The 24,533-nt window shown below is 35.0% G+C and overlaps 1 protein-coding gene across 1 annotated transcript; it reads left to right on the forward strand.

Moving 5' to 3' along the window:
• Positions 1-563: 563 nt before the first annotated feature.
• Positions 564-24,533, forward strand: LOC110458779. Its single transcript, XM_021510682.1, has 13 exons — positions 564-712; positions 3,113-3,156; positions 4,173-4,255; positions 4,991-5,062; positions 6,757-6,901; positions 11,029-11,123; positions 11,585-11,662; positions 13,279-13,543; positions 15,033-15,151; positions 16,880-17,060; positions 20,303-20,338; positions 23,007-23,131; positions 24,329-24,533. Exons 1-13 carry the CDS (start codon positions 690-692, stop codon positions 24,473-24,475), a joined length of 1,413 nt encoding a protein of 470 aa, XP_021366357.1. The 5' UTR covers positions 564-689; the 3' UTR covers positions 24,476-24,533.

Here is a 24,533-nt window from a genome sequence, read left to right on the forward strand (position 1 = left end):
AAAGACCAGGTGTTTCGGAAGGGAAATTATCTTCTGTTTAATCGATGACACTGGCCATGTCAGTCTAGGTAAAATTCAAGTAATGTCACGTCCTGGTACAGATTTAAGACACACATATACAACAACAATACAATGAAAAGATAGTACTAACCCTATATTAACGAATGTAAATATCCTTATTTGATATTTAGCACTGTAGTATGTAAGGGTAAACTGTGTTAAGTATATATATGACGACGCAGATTAAACATAGAAGACAAATCGACACGTGTTCTTTCTCATAGTGTTTCCTTGGTTGACCTTTCCACAAGACTGTAACACATTTTCATTATCTTTGTTTCGTTTTCAACGTAGGTTATTTTTTATCTTGTCTAGTTTTAAATAAATGCAACACTGACATTAATTTAAGTAAACAGAATTCATGTAATCGTTCATGCTAAAGAGTTCATATATTGAAATAAAAGATTTTTAAAACTGTTACATCACAACATAAAAACGTTTCATTATAGACAATTTAATCATTAATAATATTGTGGTATGACAGTATACGTTTATTTATTATAATCAGAATCAGCTGATAGACAGCCCTGGCAGTTTGTGGCTGTCGTTTAATCGGGCTCCATAGATTGTTATCTATACTACAACTACAGTATAATCGTTTGGTAGAGAGAGGTCAATAACTATCTAACATGGGTTCGGCTTACATAGAAAGGTATTGTATCCTTGTAACAGGTTCTCTTATACGTAACAGATATTTGCTAATCATAACACTGATAAATCCTTTTTAATTATCTTAATCCTGTTAAATCCTGATATTATTTTGAAATATAATATGTTCAGAAGAGCGGGTTTCTTCCACTCTTCGTGAAATGATAAATTATCGAAATACATATATGTTTTACATTAATAGTGTATGAAACACAGTTTCGTTCAAACGTATTCGATAATGCACGGTGGTTGCGCATCTAGAATTATGTATTTGAATTTTAATGTGTTTCTTACTATCATAACTGCTTAAAAGATGTATTTCAATCCTTCGTTTATCCAGGCAAGATACATGTTACATCATTTCAACGTTCTTTGTATTCCCTTTCGGTTCAAAATACACTTCAAACCAACTGTGTTACAAATTTCAGAAAATCAATTTTGTTGGTTTCTATGTTTACCAGTTCCGTTAGGCGGCGAGCGTCAATCGGAAGCCCTTCGGGAATTTCCATAAAAAAAAAATTGACGTCATGTCATGATTGGTCCACAATTAAGAGTTTGACGGAAAGTCCCGAACAGTTTCCAATTGTGACGTGTAATAGTTGTTGTTATTACCCAATAGTCTATATAAATTAGAATTCGTCATTTTTGATTATTTCTGGCTTTTTGTCAAATTTCGGCTGTAGGGGTGAAACAGTCAAAATTGTTACCTGACTCGCTATATAAATGCATATTAATCAATTTCGACTGTTTCCCAGACAATTCACCAAACGAACTATAGCTAATGTGTGCTACCGTAAAACTGTTGACTGGTCACGTGAAACTGTTGAATGGTTGTCTGTCGGTAGATCTAAACATCACATTCGACATAGAACTTTTTGGTTTTTCATTGGTCAAGTAACAAAACAGTTGTTTCATGCCTTATCAGTCAACAGTCAAAACCAAAATGGTTTTGACTGTTGACTGATAGGGCATGAAACCACTGTATACTGTTTTACCGGTCAGAGCGAACTGTTACCCGGCGCGAAGTCGATGCGCAGAAATCTCCTCTTGAGAGGCCCGTTCAAGCGTTTATTTGACCTCAGCATTGATACTAAAATATATATTTGGTAATAAAATAATTGTTTCAATGCTATTAAGGAAATAGTCAAAACTACCATCGCTCGGTAGGGGGAAGCCCTGTGGAACTGTTTGCCCTCGACCGAGCGGCCTCGGGCAAACAGTTCCCCAGGGCTTCCCCCTACCTCGGGATGATAGTTTTAACTGTTCCCCAAATAGCCATGAAACAATTGTATACTGTTAATTAGTTTATCTAGGGACATGTACAAATGAAATGTATATAGTTTAACATGAAGAGTGCCACATGGTACAGGGAACAATTACCTTTCAGAACGTCTATTTCAATCCTAGCATTTACTTTTATTTTGGCGTCTTCTTCATTTCACCTGTCAGTTTGTATTGTTTGTGACTTTCGAATTTCTTCTGTTTTGTTACTGCCTTAATTAATTTGTATGCCATTCACAACAGTCATATGCATTCACGACTCAATTGTGTACAAAATATTAAGCAGAATGTTTACTGTTCGTTTGGTGTTTAAAGTCCTTACAAAAGCCAGGATGGATCAAATGAAGATGTGTGTCTAGGGAACACCGCCAGAGAGAGAAACTAGATAGAGAGAAGGTGGACAGGAAAGAAAGGAAAACGTAAAAAAATATCCAAGTGTTGCAATGGGAGTAGACGATCAATTTTGGTCTGTTCCATGTCCCATTCGTGGAAGGAAATATCCGATTTACAATCATGCAGGGGGCCCCACATCAGTCGCTATTTACAATCATGCAGGGGACCCCACATCAGTCGCTATTTACAATCATACAGGGGGCCCCACATCGGTCGCTATTTACAATCATACAGGAGGCCCCACATCAGTCGCTATTTACAATCATGCAGGGGGCCCCACATCAGTCGCTATTTACAACCATGCAGGGAACCCCACATCAGTCGCTATTTACAATCATACAGGGGGCCCCACATCAGTCGCTATTTACAATCATACAGGGGGCCCCACATTAGTCGCTATTTACAATCATACAGTTGGCTACAGCAGACCTGTTCTTTTCCAAAATCATGACTACTGAATTGTATAAGGAATTGAATCAGATAACTATTTCCCACATAATGACTCCATCTATCAAAACTGTATGGGATATAACTCGTTGTATGGGATATGATACTATGTTATGCCGTCATTTATAGGAGATTACTACTATACATCTACAGGTTTAGCGGGATCATTGAATCCTACACCCTAAGAGGTTAAGGTAGAGAAGATCAGCTAATAATTGTTTTTAAAATCCTGTAAATACTTTATTTAAATATATACGCTCACAAATATTTCCTTTTTTCACAGGTTGATCGTTTCATTGTGTTTCTTCGGAATATTTCATTTATCGGGTAAGATATGAATATTGACAATTTATTATCATACACCTTTCTTAAAACACATTTGTAATAAACTCACCAACAGTCATGTCATAAAGACTGTTTCATCTCTCATTTAATCATATTTCTCTAAAAACACCATGGCTCCTCGAAAAAAGGTTTTTTTTCAAATAATCTTAATGTTCGGCCTTCTATGAAATTGAGCTTGTTTCAAAATTGAAAAATAAACAAAAGGTTCATATTCTTTTATTTCATCTAATACACGTATACATTTCTTAAGATTTTTCTAACCGTGTAAAAAAAAAACTCTGAATTTAAGACAAAACAAAGACTGCGCAAACTCATTATTTTGACATTTTGATTTTATTTATTTATGAAAATATCAGGGCAATATATACCCTTAAATAAAAAGATAGGACGAATATTAATCATTTCTCCAACAATATGTTTAATCAATTTGATAATATACAATGTATATATTTTGTAAATAATCCAGACCAGATCCCCTCCAAAAACCTGCTGAAGTGTTACCTTTGAAGGTTTCTGTTCTGTTTATTAAACAAGCATACCAGAAACATACATATACCTTAAGGATATCCTTACCACTGCCCGAAACTGTATTATTCCCATTAAAGAGATGTTAATGTCTACGATAATGAAAGACCTTATATGCATGGTCTCTAGGGATTATTATATTTAATAAATTAATATACAACATTTGATATACCGCTCTACTTGTACTTACCCTTGATGGTTCTTCAGTACACAGAACCACAATCCATACCCTCAACACAATATATCAATCACTTCATTTTTCGACGATTTGGGAGGAGCTACCTTATCAGGCGCTAGGTATTAGTCCTTCGCTACCAAGCTAATATATTCATGTTTTTTTCTAAAAAGGTTAATGATATTTTGGTCTTGATATCCCTGCAGTACTTGTTGTTTTTGTATTAACTCTTATTTGGGTTTTGTCTTTGTGTTTGATGATGAGGTACCGTTGACAGTTCTAATTATTGGATTTTCAGAAGGAGGACAGCTGTGTGGTGCCTGTGACCACATATCAGACCCACGTGGCTGTAACCGCGTTACCAGTTGTGGAGATCATGAGGTTATGCAATTAGTTTATTGAACAAATTCAAACAACATGATTGATAACGAGGAATGTTATCTAAAAAGGTCTTACATTAGCAATGATTTTGGTTTTATTGTTATTACTTACCGTTATTAACATGATAAGGTTTGGATAAAAGTAAAAGGGAACATTGGATAAAAGGGAAGGGAACATCTAAAATAGAATACAAAGTTAAACAGTAGAGTAATCTATATCAGGCACAATCTTTGTTTACTTACTTCAGATATTATTGCTATCATGTATTTCAAAAACAATATGTTATCGAGGTGTATGACATTCTTACACATGACCTTCACCTCTGATTGTACTATCGTGTATTTCATGATATGACCGTACTCGACAATACACATTACCTTGACCCGTATGTGTTCTATGACATACATACACATGACCTTCAACTCTGATATAATATCGTGTATTTCAGGAAATAATATGAAATATATGACATTGATACACATTACCTTGACCTCTATGAGAATTTTGACATAGATACACATGACCTTCACATCTGTATGTAATACTGCGTCATTCAGGAACGTGTGGCATAAATGATGTGACACTGATACAGTCTTGACCTTTGTGTTAATTATGACACACATAACCTTCATCTCTGTGTACTACAAATTGGGTACACGTGAACTTGACATTTGGGTATAATATTACGTACATATAAATGACCTTGACCTTTGTTTTTACATTCTTGTATTTCAGGAATGTATGGTATCACAGTTCGTGACCACAGGTGGACATGTGATGTATGATGTGGGGTGTATGGCATCTTTCGTAAGTTTATACTCGTTAATATATTGATAGAAATATTTTTAAATTGTGATGCAAATATGCACTAAAGTGGCTTATACACCTGTTGCTCTTTTGGTAAATATCTCTGTTAATAAAATAAAATTGATAAAAACACATATAGATCATTTTGTTCCCACACAAATAACAAATTGGACGTCAAAGTAGATACAACGAGACAGTACCAGAACAATGTAGACACACACAAAAAAACCACAAAAAACATTATTATCGTGAACAGAAATCCTGTATTCCTAAAACATTCTTCCGTTAAAGTAAAAATTCTTTGCTCCTTCTCGAATGTTATCTGAAGCTCAAACCGAATTTCAAATACAGACATGAACCTTTTGATAAGTGTCTGTTGGCTAGCTGTCGACACGACAATGTTTACTGACAACCCGTCATAAGATGTAAATTACGAAAGTGCAGGCCTTTGAATGAAAAACATAAGAATGAGCAGCAGAACGGTCGTGTTGATACAGGACAAGATGTTCCTTCGGCATTGAAATTTAAATATTTTAATTAAACTTTTTAGTTCTTAATATCAGGTACAGGATATATACATTATACGTCCCTGTTAATATCAACCTTAAAATCCGAGCATGCTTGTCCAAAACGTCGAATGTCACTTAATGTTATAATTGAATTAAATGCACAAAATATGCAGTCAAATTCTTACCGGCCAAGATCTATGATGTATAATCAGTAATTTCACAGCGTAAACAATTTAGATAGAATAATACTTAAACCTCTGTTTTAATTAAATATATTTTGTATAATGATAATGCTGATGATGTACGACGGTATATGTGTTTGTTCTTGTCTTGCGATACTTTGATACCATGACCATTTTTCCTCTTGTTTTTGCACTGTGGTGTATTTTATCCTTTGTTTTCACACTGAGGAATAATTGGTCCGCTTTGTGTTGTGACGCTGTTGTGTACAATGTCCCTGTGTTTGCCCTGCTACCTTGACAACCCCGCCACTACCGAACGCGATTTTAGGCTGTGATGTAAGTTGACATTGTGTTTCTGTCATTGTGTTTTTGACATTGTGTTTGTCATTGTGTTTTTGACATTGTGTTTTTGACATTGTGTTATTGTGTTATTGACATTGTGTTTTTGACATTGTGTTTTTGACATTGTATTTATGACATTGTATATTTGACATTGTGTTTTTGACATTGTATTTTTGACATTGTGTTTTTGACATTGTGTTTTTGACATTGTATTTTTGACATTATGTTTTTGACATTGTATTTTTGACATTGTGTTATTGACATTGTGTTTTTGACATTGTGTTATTGACATTGTATTTTTGACATTGTATTTTTGACATTGTGTTTTTGACATTGTATTTTTGACATTGTGTTTTTGACATTGTGTTTTTGACATTGTATTTATGACATTGTATTTTTGACATTGTATTTTTGACATTATGTTTTTGACATTGTATTTTTGACATTGTATTTATGACATTGTGTTTTTGACATTGTGTTTGACATTGTATTTTTGACATTGTATTTTTGACATTGTGTTATTGACATTGTGTTTTTGACATTGTGTTATTGACATTGTGTTATTGACATTGTGTTTTTTACATTGTGTTTTTGACATTGTGTTTTTGACATTGTGTTTTTTGACATTGTAATATCTACTTTATTTCATTTTTCCTTACAGCGGTGTCATAATTTTGGAAGGCGAGAAAGTAGTGAAGAAAAGGTAGAGAACGAGAGGAGCCAAGATGGCCGCCAGATAATCTGTCAGAGCTGCTGTAACGACACACAGATTTGTAATACAATGCATGGACTGTGTAACGCACAACGTAAGTAAATACAGAATTGTTTACAGCATTGTTACTTCGCAGTCTTCATAATTACGTAGCTACTAGGTCGCCATAGTTACGTAGCTACTAGATCGCCATAGTTACGTAGCTACTAGGTCGTCATAGTTACGTAGCTACTAGGTCGCCATAGTTCCGTTACTACTGACCCGTCATTGTTACGTTCCACTTTAGTCGTCATAGTTACGTAACTACAGAGTCGTTATGATGAGGTAACTATTAAGTTATTATAGTTACGTTTCTACTGTGTCGTCATAGCTTCTAATCAAATGTGACGTCACGGTTACGAAGCAATTCATTTGTCAAAGGTTTCTCACGTCTGAGTTGTAATAGTAATGTTGCGGATGAGAAGTTCCTGAGTCGTTGAAAGTACATTGATGAGTCGCCATAGATATGTAACTACTGAGTCGCTTTTGTAACTGCATTATCGTTTTATTTACTTTTCATTACTCAACTCTGACTTAATTAATTTGCTGTATGATCATTTCATTACTTTGATGTTTAAGTATACATCCATGCATTGACAAGGTTATCTATGATGTTTTTTTAAATGACCACGTGCATAACTGCATTGATCATTGTTTCATCTAGAGTTAAAACATGCAAAGAAGCCATTATCCACTGCTTAGCATACATCCCGTCGAGATGAGATTTTCAATGTATATTAAAACTAAATGATTTTTTTTATATTATAAATTAGCCTTAGTGCGATATATCCATTTAAACCAATAACAACAAATGCATGCAATACCGCTTAAAACATAATTACATCTTCTGTTTACACATGAATACGACTACCACTATTTACATCTTCTGTTTACACATGATACGACTACCAATATTTACATCTTCTGTTTACACATGATTCGACTACCAATATTTACATCTGTTTACACATGAATACGGCTACCAATATTTAGATCCTCTGTTTACACATGAGTACGACTACCAATATTTACACCCTCTGTTTACACATGAATATGACTACCAATATTTACATCCTCGGTTTACACATGAATACGACTACCAACATTTACATCCTTTGTTTACACATGAATACGACTCCCAATATTTACATCTTCTGTTTACACATGATTCGACTACCAATATTTACATCCCCTGTTTACACATGATACGAATACCAATATTTACATCCTCAGTTTACACATGAATACGACAACCAATATTTACATTCTCTGTTTACACATGATACGCCTACCAATATTTACATCCTCAGTTTACACATGAATACGACTACCCAATACCGCTTAAAACATAATTCCATCTTCTGTTTACACATGAATACGACTACCCCTATTTACATCTTCTGTTTCCACATGAATACGACTACCAGTATTTACATCCTCTGTTTACCCATGAATACGACTACCAATAATTACATCTTATGTTTACACATGATACGACTACCAAGATTTACATCCTCTGTTTACACATGAATACGACTACCAATATTTACATCCTTTGTTTACACATGATACGACTACCAATATTTACATACTCTGTTACACATGATACGACTACCAATATTTACATCTTCTGTTTACACATGATACGACTGCCAATATTTACATCCTCTGTTTACACATGATACGACTTCCAATATTTACATCCTCTGTTTACACATGAATACGACTACCGCTATTTACATCTTCTGTTTACACATGATACGCCTACCAATATTTACATCCTCTGTTTACCCATGAATACGACTACCAATATTTACATCCACTGTTTACACATGAATACGACTACCAACATTTACATCCTTTGTTTACACATGATACGTCTACCAATATTTACATACTCTGTTACACCTGATACGACTACCAATATTTACATCCTCTGTTTACACATGATACGACTACCAATATTTACATCTTCTGTTTACTCATGAATACGACTACCAATATTTACATCCTCTGTTTACACATGATACGACTACCAATATTTACATCCTCTGTTTACACTTGAATACGACTACCAATATTTACATCCTCTGTTTACACATTATACGACTACCAATATTTACATCTTCTGTTTACACATGATACGACTACCAATATTTACATCTCCTGTTTACACATGAATACGACTACCAATATTTACATCTGTTTACACATGAAAACGACTACCAATATTTACATCCTCTGTTTACACTTGAATACGACTACCAATATTTACATCCTCTGTTTATACATGAATACGACTACCAATATTTACATCCACTGTTTACACATGAATACGACTACCAGTATTTACATCCTCTGTTTACACATGATACGACTTCCAATATTTACATCCTCTGTTTACACATGAATACGACTATCAATAATTACATCTTCTGTTTACACATGATACGACTACCAATATTTACCTCTTCTGTTTACACATGAATACGACTACCAATATTTACATCCACTGTTTACACATGAATACGACTACCAGTATTTACATCCTCTGTTTACACATGATACGACTCCCAATATTTACATCCTCTGTTTACACATGATACGACTTCCAATATTTACATCCTCTGTTTACACATGAATACGACTAACAATATTTACATCCTCTGTTTACACATGAATACGACAACCAATATTTACATTCTCTGTTTACACATGATACGACTACAAATATTTACATCTTCTGTTTACTCATGAATACGACTACCAATATTTACAGCCTCTGTTTACACATGATACGACTACCAATATTTACTTCTTCTGTTTACACATGAATACGACTACCAATATTTACATCCACTGTTTACACATGAATACGACTACCAGTATTTACATCCTCTGTTTACACATGATACGACTTCCAATATTTACATCCTCTGTTTACACATGATACGACTTCCAATATTTACATCCTCTGTTTACACATGAATACGACTACCAATAATTACATCTTCTGTTTACACATGATACGACTACCAATATTTACATCTTCTGTTTACACATGAATACGACTACCAATATTTACATCTTCTGTTTACACATGATACGACTACCAATATTTACATCCTCTGTTTACACATGAATACGGCTACCAATATTTACATCTTCTGTTTAGACAGGAATACGACTACCAATATTTACATCCTCTGTTTACACATGAATACGGCTACCAATATTTACATCTTCTGTTTAGACATGAATACGACTACCAATATTTTCATCCTCTGTTTACACATGAATACGACTACCAATATTTCATCAGAGCTATCATAACTCTCATAAAAATATCGGCAAGTTATTAAAAAAAACGCATTGATTATTTATCTTATTCATAAAGACAACAATTTGCAATGAGAACTGTTCTAACAAAAACTACGATATCTTTTACATTGTGTTCTGAAAATATTGTCAGTGATAATGAAAAAAGTACATGCACATGTGTATATACATATTTTATATGCAACATACTCTGATACACGTTCAGTCTTTTGTTCATCCAGTCATTTCTTGAATTTTATGAACTCACCTTAAGCTTTTCGAAACGTGTTCCAAATTAAGAAATAAATTGGCAAAAACAGATAAATTGAAAAAGTATATACCAATTATAAGTAATGTTCACAAAGTTGATGTGTTTTTTTAAATAATGTAATTAAAACAAGAAAAAAAACAATCACTGGCACAATATTAAAAATATAAATTCAAAACTTCAATAAAATGCCCCTTCGTTTCATTGGCCCCTTCGTTTATCGCCAACATATTTCAATGTCATTTTTTCTCTTTTTCGTAAGAATTACTTTATACATATCCTTCAATTTATCGCACAATCCTTTATAATGCAAAAGAATCTCCGGGAAAATGGTGGCAGTGTAACGATGTTTTACTTTAAATATAATGAGCCATGTAACGCATTCCTTAAGTAACGATGTTGAGAGATTTTGATGTAAGGATGTATCAAATTTCAGTATTTATTGAAATTTACCGTTAATGGACTTTTGTCGAGGCCCAATGCCCATAACTCATTACTGATTTAGTGCCACTACACAATCTATACACTTCATGCGTCATCTTTTATTTGTTATTATGTCATACATTCAGTTCTTATTCTATTTCACCTTTATACAGCACTTGATACAAACGGCTATATATTATGCTACAACTGTGACCAAATGTCGTCCCCGAACCAATGCGATAGAATCACGAGATGTCCCACCAAACAGGTCAGTATCATCAGTAGATAGACAGGAACCTTGCTTACTGTTATTATCATACCCGCCTTATGTAATACTAATCCATAATAATAGTATATAATAATACACAGTGATATGATATGATGTAATAAACACAATACCTATTCTATGCCATACCGGCTTTATGTAAAACATGTTACTGTATGATGTTTGGCCACTGCGAGCACTTCACCAGTGAGTTTTGGGGGGTTTATGGGCAAAGTTTGGCCACTGCGAGCACTTCACCAGTGAGTTTTGGGGGTTTATGGGCAATGTTTGGCCACTGCCATCACTTCACTAGTGAGTTTTGGGGGGTTATGATGTCATCTTCTTTATTATGTTGCCACTTCACTCGCTATTATGATCATTTTAATTTCAGTTTTGATATTATTTATCTGCTTTCAGTTTTGTTTATTTATAATTTACTAGTTCAAACTTTCTTCGTTATAAAGCAATGTTACTTGGGTCAGAAGCTAAACCATTTAAGCGGTTCCAGGGTGTGGGAAAGCCGATGTGGAAACGATGCAAAGGTAAATACTGCTTCAATAATGCAGATTTAGTCTTGTAGGTAAATTGTGTTTACAATAAACAATGGCAAATCACATCTAACTCGACATCAACACGTTATCATTCTACGTTATCACATATACATCATTACCTCTGTTAAAAGCTACTTATACTTATGCTTTTCCATACTTAACAGTGTCAGAGAATGTGTTATCTATCTTTTACGTTACGTCATTTCCCTATTGGATTCTATGTTACTTTACTTTATCAAAAATAAACTTTTCATGACTTTGTTTGATAAAACTTCACATCCTCTTAGGCATTTATCAGGTGTTTCCACTGGTAATATTTATAAATTATTATCCGTGGCTCAATTGTTGAGATATATTAATTATATTCCTACATACATATTATACTGTGTCTTCATTCCCATAGACACAAAGTTAAATCTTGCCGTAAAAAACTTTTAGGTAAGTAAACCCATGATGGTTAGAATTTTATGAAACGGGTAATCATATTATATTACCAAGAGAAAAGTAAATTAACTTAATTAATATTGCAAGGTCATACTCAAGCAAATTGATAACAAATTAATTGCATAAGAAAAACATACAATGAGTTGGTTAATATCTCATTAACTAAAATGAAGATAACAACATGGCCCCGTTTGCTAAAAGGTTTGTTTATTTTAACCAGTTGTCAATGAAAAATTCAATTGGTCAACACTAAAACACAAAGGGTTTCAAAGCTAAATAAATCATCGAAACGCATTCAGTGTTATTGTCTAACCGACTATACAGCATTGAAACGATGTTATATAATCTTGATGTTTTTCAAATTTTCCCTGACCTCTGGAAAATGTAAGCAACCTTTGACCAACGGGCATGGACGTGATTTTTAGTTGGACAATCTTGTAACTGTGACGTAACAATGCTTGTGGCGGCATCTCCTACGCAAACATCTTAAACGCGAATGAAAATGCAGATTTCTGTACCAATTTAGTCAGCGTAACCAGTACGCGTAATATATTTCAGAGCTGGCCTTATATACATATCATAAAACGTCAAAGAATGAAACTGACCAATACAACAAATCAATCAAAAGATGACAACGAATGAAACTGACCAATACACCAAAGCAATCTAAAGATGACAAAGAATGAAACTGACCAATACACCAAATCAATCGAAAGATGACAAAGAATGAAACTGACCAATACACCAAAGCACTCTAAAGATGACAAAGAATGAAACTGACCAATACACCAAAGCAATCTGAAGATGACAAAGAATGAAACTTACCAATACACCAAAGCAATCGAAAGATGACAAAGAATGAAACTGACCAATACACCAAAGCAATCGAAAGATGACAAAGAATGAAACTGACCAATACACCAAAGCAATCGTAAGATGACAAAGAATGAAACTGACCAATACACCAAAACAATCTAAAGATGAAAAAGAATGAAACTGACCAATACACCAAAGCAATCTAAAGATGACAAATAAGGAAACATGTATAACAAAACTTGATTCAATACGCTATTCTACTGTATATAAAATAATTGTATGCAAATATTTCTATTCTCGAATCAATAAAGGAAAGAAAGCATATTTATGTAGTTATTTTATTCCAGGAATGCAAGGGGGCAATAGCGATGGTGGCGCCAGTCTCTCTTATAGGAAAAAGACTCTCGCCAGACTGTGGGTCATGTTGTAACGACGCCAACTTTTGTAACGACAACTGTTCAGTTTCAGCAGTAATACCGACAACTCAATCTACATCAACGTCAACACTGACGTCATCAACGACAACATCGACGTCATCAACGACAACACTGACGTCATCAACGTCAACAACGACGTCGTCTACGACTCCACCTACGTCACCTGCTACTATATGTACGTTTAATATGTGTGAATTATGTATATTAGTGTATCGTGTGTGTCTCGTGTATCTATGTTCTATTGCATCTTCACAAGATGTTAGATTATAACGTCTCATAGATGAGGAGTTCAAATAATCAAGGGATTTACGCATCCGTTCCGTTTCGTTTCAACAGTAGTTTATGTATATTTATCATCCATTTTTGGGCCCTAGAACTTCATGATTATACACCTTTAAATGGTATGTACTGATAAAAGACAGCTAAACAATTAGCTTAAAATGTGCTCATAACACCATGACAAGATTTATTAAAATTATATCAAATCTTTTATTAGTTTTAATGAGAATTGGCATAAAGTCAGCAACATTCCATGCTACAATGTTATAGCACAAGACACCTTAACAGGCTCTGTAAATACTGAAGGTTATTGATTGGCTGCTGATGACAAGAGCCGGATGCTGGCCCCTAATTGGTCGAAATGACCTGCGATTGGGTTGCGTCCCTTTGCTCGTAAGACAGCGATCGATCTTGCAAATTATAACAGCATATCTAGATGATATCTAAAACCCATCAACTTCCAAACATCTACATTTCGACCAGTACACAAGTATCCTCATCGCCAGTATTTTACATAGCATTTTTTGTTGCAACCACACATAGGCTAGCTGTTGTTGTTTTGATATATTTTCATTGATATTGGTTGTAGTTGCTACCATGTTTGGTAGATTGGCAACTACTTTGTATCGATGTGTTGTAAGAATAATTATAATTTTTTGATAGAAGCTACATGGTGGCTTTATCAGTAAAATAAATAAAACTGTCGCCTTTGATTGGCCTTTTTTATTCACTTATCTTGTGATCTTTATTCTTATTATGAATGGAAAGGCATAAATGATGTTTGTTTAAGTTGAACAAACATTGTGAAATATTTCAAGTTGATTATCGGTTTAATATTAAGTTAAACACCGCTTCAATCCCCTGTCTCTCAATGTTAATATAAGTACAATTTTTTTTATTTTTTTTTAATATCGTGGACACCTGACAAAGTCGAACCTGCTTATGCAACAACCTCCATTTAAAGGCCACCTCTGTTGAGAGGCAACTTTAAATGTTCCCAAAGATCAATGTGAATCAAAACTGTATTAAGAGACCACTTTTCGAACTTATCAAGCGTTGTGTGTTGATAAAGGTTTGGCTGTTTTCTGTGATGTTTGATGTAAAATCATTAGCTATTGATTTGAATACAGAGTGGTCTCTTATAAGTTATGACAGGTTTGACTATATTTCTGTTTTATTTTTTTCATGTTTATTTTTAATTTACTAATGAATTGAATACAGAGTAGTCTCTTATAAGTTAGTAAAAGTTTGACTGTATTTCTGTGATGGTTGATGTAAAAAAAAAAATGTTTTTCCTTTTTTTTTGTTTTTGTTAATTCGTCATTGTTATGATGACAGAAGGCTAATAAATAAACTATTAATGTTATCTCGATGGTATTTTGTAGTCAGCAAACCGTTCATAACCGATATTAGCTCATCCCAGCAAGTTATACCAGGAGCATCAATATACCTTCACTGTGCGGCCGGAGGGAATCCCTGGCCGAGCATCAATTGGGGTGTCACGGTAAACACAACTTATCACATAACCGACATACGGCCATGTCATAAATATTGTAATACACACGTGTTATAAAACCCTAAAGGTACTGCAGTTTATCAAAATTATAAACTTTATTAACTGCATTTTTGTTCCGATAAATTTTAATCTTTTCTATTCAATTAATTTAGAACTACTTTGCATTACGCGGAATGACAATACTATGATCGGAGTTCTTTGCTTTTAACCTAAATGGAGTCAGCTGATAACACATTATGTTTTTTCTTCAAATGTTATGTGATAAATAGAATCTTACAATCGTTTCCATGTCGTATTAAATGTATCAAACTCGTTCAATAATTTACATGGACCCTTATATAAAATCCGCTACATACAGTATAGTCTAGCATGGTGTTAAGTTAGAATCAATTATGGCTTTGTTTTTAAAATTGCAACCAGAAGATATGTTTGGAATAAGTTAATTGAGATTTATCATATTAAATTCACATCACCACATCCTGAGGTTAATTTTTTGGTCATAATAATAAAATAAAAGTACGCCATTTCAAAATGGAATGCTCGAATGGATTGTAATTGCTAGACATGGATCAATGTTTTCAACAGAAGTCAATACCTCGAGATCTCTCTGATTTTATATGACAATTGATAAGACAATTAAATAAAGAGAATACCTATCTGCGTGGAGAATAACATCCTCGATATCCAGGGGTTACGCACACTTTCGCTCTTACACCCCTGGAATATGTCATGGCAAAATTGAAGGCTCGGTGTGCGCCACCTTGTTGATGAGACAAGAAGACTAGTTCGATCCTTTGATGTACATCAAAAGAAAATCGCGGTCATGTAACGGTAAACATTGACAGGCTTTGAAGTTGGGCGTCTCTCCTTTGTAATCTTCAAAGGAGAGGTATCAGCCTAGCGATTGGTCAGGTTTTTTTTTACCTGAGACCAATCAAACAGCTATATTCGTGCCTTCAATTTTGCCATGACATATTCCAGGGGTGAAGAGAGCGAAAGGGAGCGTAACTCCTGGATATCGAGGATGGGAGAATAAGCACTCAAACCGGAAATCAGATTGTAATACAATAATAATTAGAGTAGAGTACGGACAAGAATATCCGGAAGTTTAATTTTTAAATCAAAAATGTGAATTTATACGTATTTGTTAGTATATATGTATGACCAATACTGATACGTGATCGAATATTTTGAACAGTATGTACATTATTTAAAGGCGATTCTAGACGCCCATGTACATTGTGAGTGCACAAATTCATTTGAATAAAATATCTGTTATAAGTCGATAATTCGCTAAAATGTCAGTGCACTGAAATACGTATGTTAACAGTACTATTTTCTTATACTCATTTTAACATTATGTTTGTTATAATATCAAATTACAACCAGTGGATGTATTTCAACATGGTCGCCAGGAACTAATTAGTTGAGATCTCCCTATTTCCCTATTCCGTCTTTGCAGAGTTATCTTCTCTTGTGAGCAGGTATTGATTGTTACGTCATTGGTTTGTGTGAGAAAATGACGTCGTTTTCTCAAAAAATGATGACTTTACTCTCACAAACAAATGACGTAACAATTAATACATGCTCACTAGAGAAGATAACTCTGCAATACGAAAAGACGGAATACGAAACAACACAACACATACTTACCATAAAGTCTCCCGTTTTATGTGGCTCCTAATAACATTTACATGATTTGTTTTCATTCTCTAGCACTTTAGTGGACTTAGCAGAAAGCCAAACAACACCTATATTATGGACAGTGGGCGTGCGATGTACATCGCTACTTTCCTACCCGAGAACGCCGGACTGTATATCTGCATGGCGTCCAACGCCATGGGCTCTGACAGTAGAGTTGTGAGCCTCAGTGTAGCATCTGTCCCTAGCACTCAGGGTTGGTGTATTTCTGTCGAACAAGATGAAGTCTAAATGATAAAACAATTGTCACTTTCAGTTCCAACATTTCGGCCTCCTGTCATTAATATAGGGCAAAGACAACGATGGATTCAAGTTACGTTGAGGTTCATGTAAACACTAATAATTGACCTTCAGGTCCCTTTATTTCATGTGTAAATATTACATTTATTACAAGATGTGCTGAATTGTCGTTTTCAATGTTAGAAGTTATTAATTCAAACTCCCTATAGCCATGATTGAACGTTTGCCACGCACTCAATAAATAGTGTTATTGGAAATATAAATGAGTGACTCGTGAATATTTTGCCACTATTTTGGGGGGAAATTAGAACTGATAACCTATTCATGTTTGATAATTGAAACTTTGGCAAAAATAAGATAGTATATACAGTGAGGTACTCCTATGAAGTAAATTATGTTTAAACATCCATACATGGATTTGGGTTAAATCGAAAGTCATCGTGTTGTCCAATGGAGGCCGCCATTTTTATTTTTAGCTGTCAAAAAATGGTGATTATTTCCGTCACAATCACAAGCGATCGGTGCGTCCATCAAACACCAAACGACACGAAATAGACTGCGTTGATATCGAATAAACCATTAATAATTAGCACATGTCGTAACCAGGTCTTTTGTCCATATTCAGACCAACTTTCTTCCTTTTCGTAAGATTTTCGTACCGAACGACATGGCGATATCGCTCCGCAGTCAATTTACAAAAATGACAATATTTTCTGTCATAGTTATCAAAACAAGAGTATAATTCCTTAATTAATAAAATACTTTTGATGCCGAATTGAATTACACAAATGTAGGAGTATTACTACAGAAAAAGAAATCATAATATCCAAGATCGGACTGTTTGTGCGGCGTCACTTCCGGCAATATGCATCAGACGTCAACAACATGAAGCTGAGGAGAAAACGCCGAGATGCAGAAGTATGTTTTTTGGGATAGAATACAGTTGTAATTTACATATAAAGTAAACATAGATAATGTATTGCTTGAGTCGATGTCCTGGTAAGACGAGATTTGTGTGTTGTATTTTGACAAGTGACACAAAAAGGAAATGTGAAATGAAGGCAAAAATATTTTTGGTTCAAAACAGATTTACAAGTTTTTGGCACATTTTGGTCAATGCATATGTTCTTTCATGTGAAATTGAATGTTTTTATTGAAAAACCGATTATTTATATTACTGTTTAAAGTGTCAATAAAAAGTGTCTACTGCATTGCATTTCAGTGAAGCAGCACTCAAAAAGGCGCCATTAGTATGCTTTGGTAAAAGAGATTAGTCTGCAAAGAATCTGAATGTGAATTTTTAATAGACATTGAATACCAATTAGTTAACATAAATGATAACTTTTTATTTATTTTATAACACAGGTGTGCAGCACAACTAATTGAAGCCATAGAAGCACATGTCAATTAACAACATTGCCGTGAACATGTGAGGAGGAAGCTCTAAAGACCCACCCATTCCAAAGTGTTTACATCTGCATGTAATGTACTGGGAATAGATGCTCGTCAACCTCAATGAATGGATATTGTCTATTCCAGAAATGCACGAAGAACATTGAATGAAATTTGTCTAACGACTCATTTTCCACCAGAGAACATTGAAACACACAAAGTGGCAATCTACAACTGTAGAGTACTCAGTTTTATAGGAATGATGGATTTCATGATGCAGTGTATAGAAATATCTATGGAGGGGATGACAAGGGTTACAGAATTGACTATTTGCAGGATTACGTGATTGCCTGACAGTTTTCCCATCATTGTGTGTTTGTAAATATTGGTAGCTACAATTATGATATGGTGATATCCAATGGGATGATGTTGTCGTGGTATCTTCCTCACTAAGCAAAAGGCATCTAATCTTTTTTTCACGTCTGCAACTTCATGTCAAGCAACATTCCAAAGTTTGAACACTCTCGTGTGATGTACTGGAACTCTCAAATCGTACTGGAGTAGCCCATCGCGAAAGTAAAACTTGACTGATTTAGTTGGCAGAAACTTGCAGAGAATATTGTTTTACGGATATGTAAATTGGTAAATATGCCAATGTCTTGATTACATTGGAAGAAATGCGATTATTCCAAAAGCTTCAATAATGATGAACGGTAATCAAATTGAAATTTGACACATGATCCAACCGATAAAATGATATCACAATACATCAACTTGAAATCTTATGTATGGAATTTATGTCAATTTCATTGAATGATTGGTATTTATTTTTATTCAAAAATTACAAATATACCAAGTAACTTATATATATGCCACATTATCGCCACCCTACTATTCCGTTGACATATAATAAGGTGATACTGGGTTTACTGTTTTATACGATGATTCAAATGTCTTGTATGTGTATGTTATATGCTAATTAATGTAATTATCAATATAAATCAGCTACTGTGATCTAATATTTGTTAATGACTCTTTTTTTTAACAAACCATAACATACATATCATGCACTATTTTTCGGTTAAAAAGGTGGTTTTAGACAAATTTGATGTTTGGTAATGGTATAACACTACATGGGCCTCCATAGTTTTACAAAAGAAGTTCCAATATGGCTGATTTTTTGTGGTGAAATTAACTTATGACTTGACTTTGAAGTTGTGTTATCAGTCTTTTGGAGCAGTTTTGTTAACTTTCAACAATCCCACTACCTAAAATGAGTTCTAAGGAAGATTTTGACTGATATTTCCTTGCAAATCGACTCTGTTTTGTATAGATCGATATGTTATTTCCTGCATAACGTGTAATTAATGCAATTAAAACAATATTAACGAACTGAACGTAACTGAAAGCTAATACATCCTGTTACTCATATCCTAAGGATCGTAGTGATACCAAAATTAGGGCTATCGAGGTAAAATTCAAGAAATTATGACCTTTTGTAACTTTACATTAACCTTAATCGTTGACCTTCGTCCTTTATGAACGTCAGAAGGCCGAAATATTTGGACTGAGAGTGACAATTGTTTTTATCATTTATCTTTTTTTCTCTATGAACTGTTGTTTATGATAATATATATATATAGAAATAATGAGATACAAATATGTCATTTGTTTATTAATTGAAAAGTTAATGTCGAGGTTTGTTTATAAACACAGTTGTATGGTTTAGTCATTTCCTTTATATTTTGTAAATATTGTTTAATTCTTTTTCAATGATTCTGTCTACGTTTCACCGACATGTATCAGCTACCACAACGCCTGCCACCACATCGTCGCCACAACGTAAGTTATATACAAACTGCTACAGTATCACATCGTGTCTCTCTTATTAATTTGTTGTAAGAACCTTGTTTCTCTTACACTGGACACATTTACCGGTCTGAATTATCCTTAGTCAAAACAGCTGTATAATAATATAAAAATAATTCGAGGTTCTTATATACCGCTTTATCACAATCTAGTTTGCAGGTCGTCTCAAAGCGGTTCACAAATTATTATCCGTGGTTATAGGGCCTTTGAAACCAGTCAATATCTTTCTCAAGTCCCTGGGAAGCATACAGCCGGTGCTGCCATTTCGGCGCTCACAGCTAGCATTCAACAATTCTAGCACTGCCCAACCAAGTACTCATTTACAGCAGAGTAGAATAGAAAAAGCAGAGTAAAGTATCTTGTTCAAAGATTCAAAACAGTGCGGCCGTGCCGTTCTTGAACCCGCAACCTTTCGGTCACGAGCCCGGCGTCCTACAACTAGACTACCGTGTCTCCCGTGTATGGTATAACATCAAAAATGCAATGACGTCACGTAAATCATTGAGTCTGTGACGTTAACATTGCATCATGGGTATGACAGGGTCAGCAGTTTGAAATATGCTATTAAGCTATTCTGAAGTCATAAGATATAATTTCAAAAAATGTGTTTGATGAGTCGTGATGTCGTACTTCCATATATTTACTGTATGTTCAACATGTCTTCTCCTATTCCGTCTTTGCATATTACAGAGTTATCTTCTCTTGTGAGCAGGTATTGATTGTCACGTCATTGGTTTGTGTGAGAAAATTACATTTTCTCAAAAATTGATGACGTTACTCTCACAAACCAATGACGTAACAATCAATCCCTGCTCACAAGAGCAGATAACTCTGCAATACGAAAAGACGGAATTGGAAATCCATGCAATTCGGGGAATGATTAGTCCTGCCGTATCCCACTGCAGAGTCGACAGATGCAAGTTTTGTTTGCTCCCTGCAGAATCCACGGTTTTCGTCTTGGTTTTTTTCGAGAATATTAAAGAAACCCAAATTAACGGCTGATATATTTTAGATTTTATCTATTCATGATCGAAAAAAGGCAACAAGTGTGTGGTCTTCCGGTAGATTTTTTTTTCTTTTTTGTCGCCTTCTAGGGAATAATGAGGAAATCGCAATCCCCCCTAAAGGAAANGGGGGGGGGGGGGGGGGGGGGGGGGGGGGGGGGGGGGACAATTTAGTTTTGTCTAAATTAGCCTCACTTCGGGCGCACCTTAAGCCATGCACCTCTGGCCACAGGGGTTTTATGAATTCCATTTAATCAAAATGTGACAATATTGCCCCATTTATGTTTCAGACAAAATATGGTAACACTTTGTGTAATTCTTCAGGAGAGGTAGTCTTTAAAGGCTTAAATCCAGCGATTTCCCCATATTGAGCCCCGCTCCTCGGCTCCTATTGTAATTGAGGGGAAACGACACAACTTTCAATCTTACATATTAGCATTTACAAACAGCAATCCAAACGACCACTTATATAATATCCATCAGTGCCGTATACTGTGAATTAGTTCGCTCTGCTACTTTATATATTATATATAATGGAATATAATTATGTCCTTTATTGTTGGCCACCCCTGCAGGTAGGGGATCGGGAAAAGAATACACCTGTTACTCACGGCGTGTTTCGAAGAAGGCGACTAATGTGGGAACCCCCTGCAGAATTGGGGATTTGCTTTGTTGTCCTCTATTTGGGGACACAAAAGCGACCAAAATAAATCTGCTGCACCCATTGGAATATTTGGGATCTTTATCTTTCTTTGTACTTCTAACTGCCTTTTATTTCCTGACGCCTTGCTTAGACACACCTCACTTTTTGCCTTAATACTGAGCGTTCGCCCAGGTGAGGAAGGCAATGGGTTCTGTCCCCAGGCCGGGACATACCAAAGTCCTTAAAATGATAGTTGTTATTCCCTGCTTAACGTTTAATATTAAGAGGAATGGCAACAACTGGTTCACCCCTTGTCAGTATAATGTGACCGGGCGGTATGCTGTTCTGGGTGCCTTCGGCATGATATTTCAGTGAGATAGCACTATAAAGCCGGCATCAGATCCGCGCTTTCACAAGGGGGCAAGCACAACAACATACCCTGTCTCCGGCATACACACACGCAAGCTCGCATACATTTCACACATGGGGGCACGTTCTTAAATGACCTTAGCTGTTCATAGGACGTTAAACAAAATTATTATACCTCTACTTATTTTACACTATACAAAAGTAACCACATAAACAAGCTATTTTCCCTCTAATAGCATGCCAGGGAAATAGTTCGTCTGGAGGGTTGCGATAGTTTTGAAACTATTTCCCTCGGAAAATGCGGGAAATTGACCGAATATTGACCAATCAGCGCAATCGAATTACGTCGGCAATTTCAGTTTTGTTAATAAAGTGTCCCATCTGTTGAACATTTGTTGTCTAATAATATTTAGAATATTGTAAGTGAGTGTTTGTATCGGTATAATAAAACAGTTGAAGTATGGGTATTTCGGGATATAGCAATTTTATGATTCCCCTCGTCCAGGACTCTTTCCCTCGGCTTCGCCTCGGGAAATAGTCCTGGCCTCGGGGGATCATAAACTTGCTATATCCCTCATACCCATATTTTAACTGTTAATTAAACCAAACCATTTCTTGTTGACAGTATCGAAGCCAGTGATAGTATACTCCACTAATGTACATCACGCACGGATCGGGTCCAACGTTAGACTGCTCTGCATGGCTTCTGGACATCCAACTCCAACAATCTCCTGGACTTTCCTTACCTCAGTAAGACTATGCTGCATTTTTGCTTGCTCTCCAAACGTTAAACTTTCGCCTATTGTTAGAATAAGTATTTACTATAGCCAAATAGTGTAGTGTCGTAACGTTATCCAGGTCTAACAGGCACATCCGCCCTTTTGCTATGTTTGTCTGTATTAATTTCTAACATTATGTTATTATTTTGCGCTAAGTGAATAATGAACATATCGAGCAATACATTTTTTTATAATGTTTCTTATTGTTTCTTAATAGACTTTGTAATTTTTAAAAGGGGCTTTATTAATTTTTATCTTTTTATTATCTATCTGAATACGTTCCCGTAATCAGCTGCAGTTGCATTTAATTAAACGGTATTCATATTTTACCAGTATTTTCATTTTAACGGTAATCGTATAAAAGGGGCATTCTTATTAAGGTAGAATTGCTATATATCTGTTAAATTTAGGCTATATTCTTATTTAAGCGGTTACCTTATTTCAGCGGAAAACTGTATCAGTTGTAATCTTAGCGGTTATCTCATTTTTTGCGGAAACCCTGTTTATATAGCGGAAAGCCTGAGTAAGCTGAACTCGCAGTGGGAACAATTTAGGGAACATTTGGTAAAAGCTGCAATCTTATTGATAATCTTATTTAGGTGGGAAACCTGTAAAAGCCTAAATCCTAATCGTTATTTCAACTCAGCGGAAATTGACATTAGCTGAAAGCTTAGCGGTTATCTCAATTTAGTGAAGGACCTGTATTAGCCGTCATCTTTGCGGTAATCTCATTTTAACAGAAAAATTGTTTTAGCTGTAACCTTGGCGGTATTCTCGTTTTATCTATGGTGCGTTAATCGATATACAGTACTTACTTAACACACCACTCCCTTAGTATACATTTACATAAAGGAATTGTATTTTAACTGCAATAACAGATTGGCTGTACTTTGGATTGCTAAAATAGCAAGTGTTAATCAGCGATACTTGTTACATGCTATTCCGTCTTTGCGTATTGCAGAGTTATCTTCTCTTGGGAGCAGGTATTGATTGTTACGTCACTTGTTTGTGAGAGTAACGTCATCAATTTTTGAGAAAACGACGTCATTTTCACGCACAAACCAATGACGTAACAATCAATACCTGCTCCCAAGAGAAGATAACTCTGCAATACGCAAAGACGGAATTGTTTTAAGGCTACCCTTAACATTGTACTTCTCTATTTTAGAGCAATACTCCAGACAACTTGAGTTTGGTCGGTTTGGAGCTACATATTATTGGATTCAGGAAGTCAAATTACGGCACTTACAGGTGCATAGCAGGGAACAGCCAGGGTGAAGCTTACAAATACTTTACCATTGCACCTTATGCGTAAATGGAAACTGTTAAATGAACCTGTATAATAATAAAAATAAAAACTGCATGATACAGTG

The sequence above is a fragment of the Mizuhopecten yessoensis genome, unplaced genomic scaffold (genome assembly GCF_002113885.1).
Source record: "Mizuhopecten yessoensis strain PY_sf001 unplaced genomic scaffold, ASM211388v2 scaffold9767, whole genome shotgun sequence".
Classification (NCBI taxonomy): domain Eukaryota; kingdom Metazoa; phylum Mollusca; class Bivalvia; order Pectinida; family Pectinidae; genus Mizuhopecten; species Mizuhopecten yessoensis.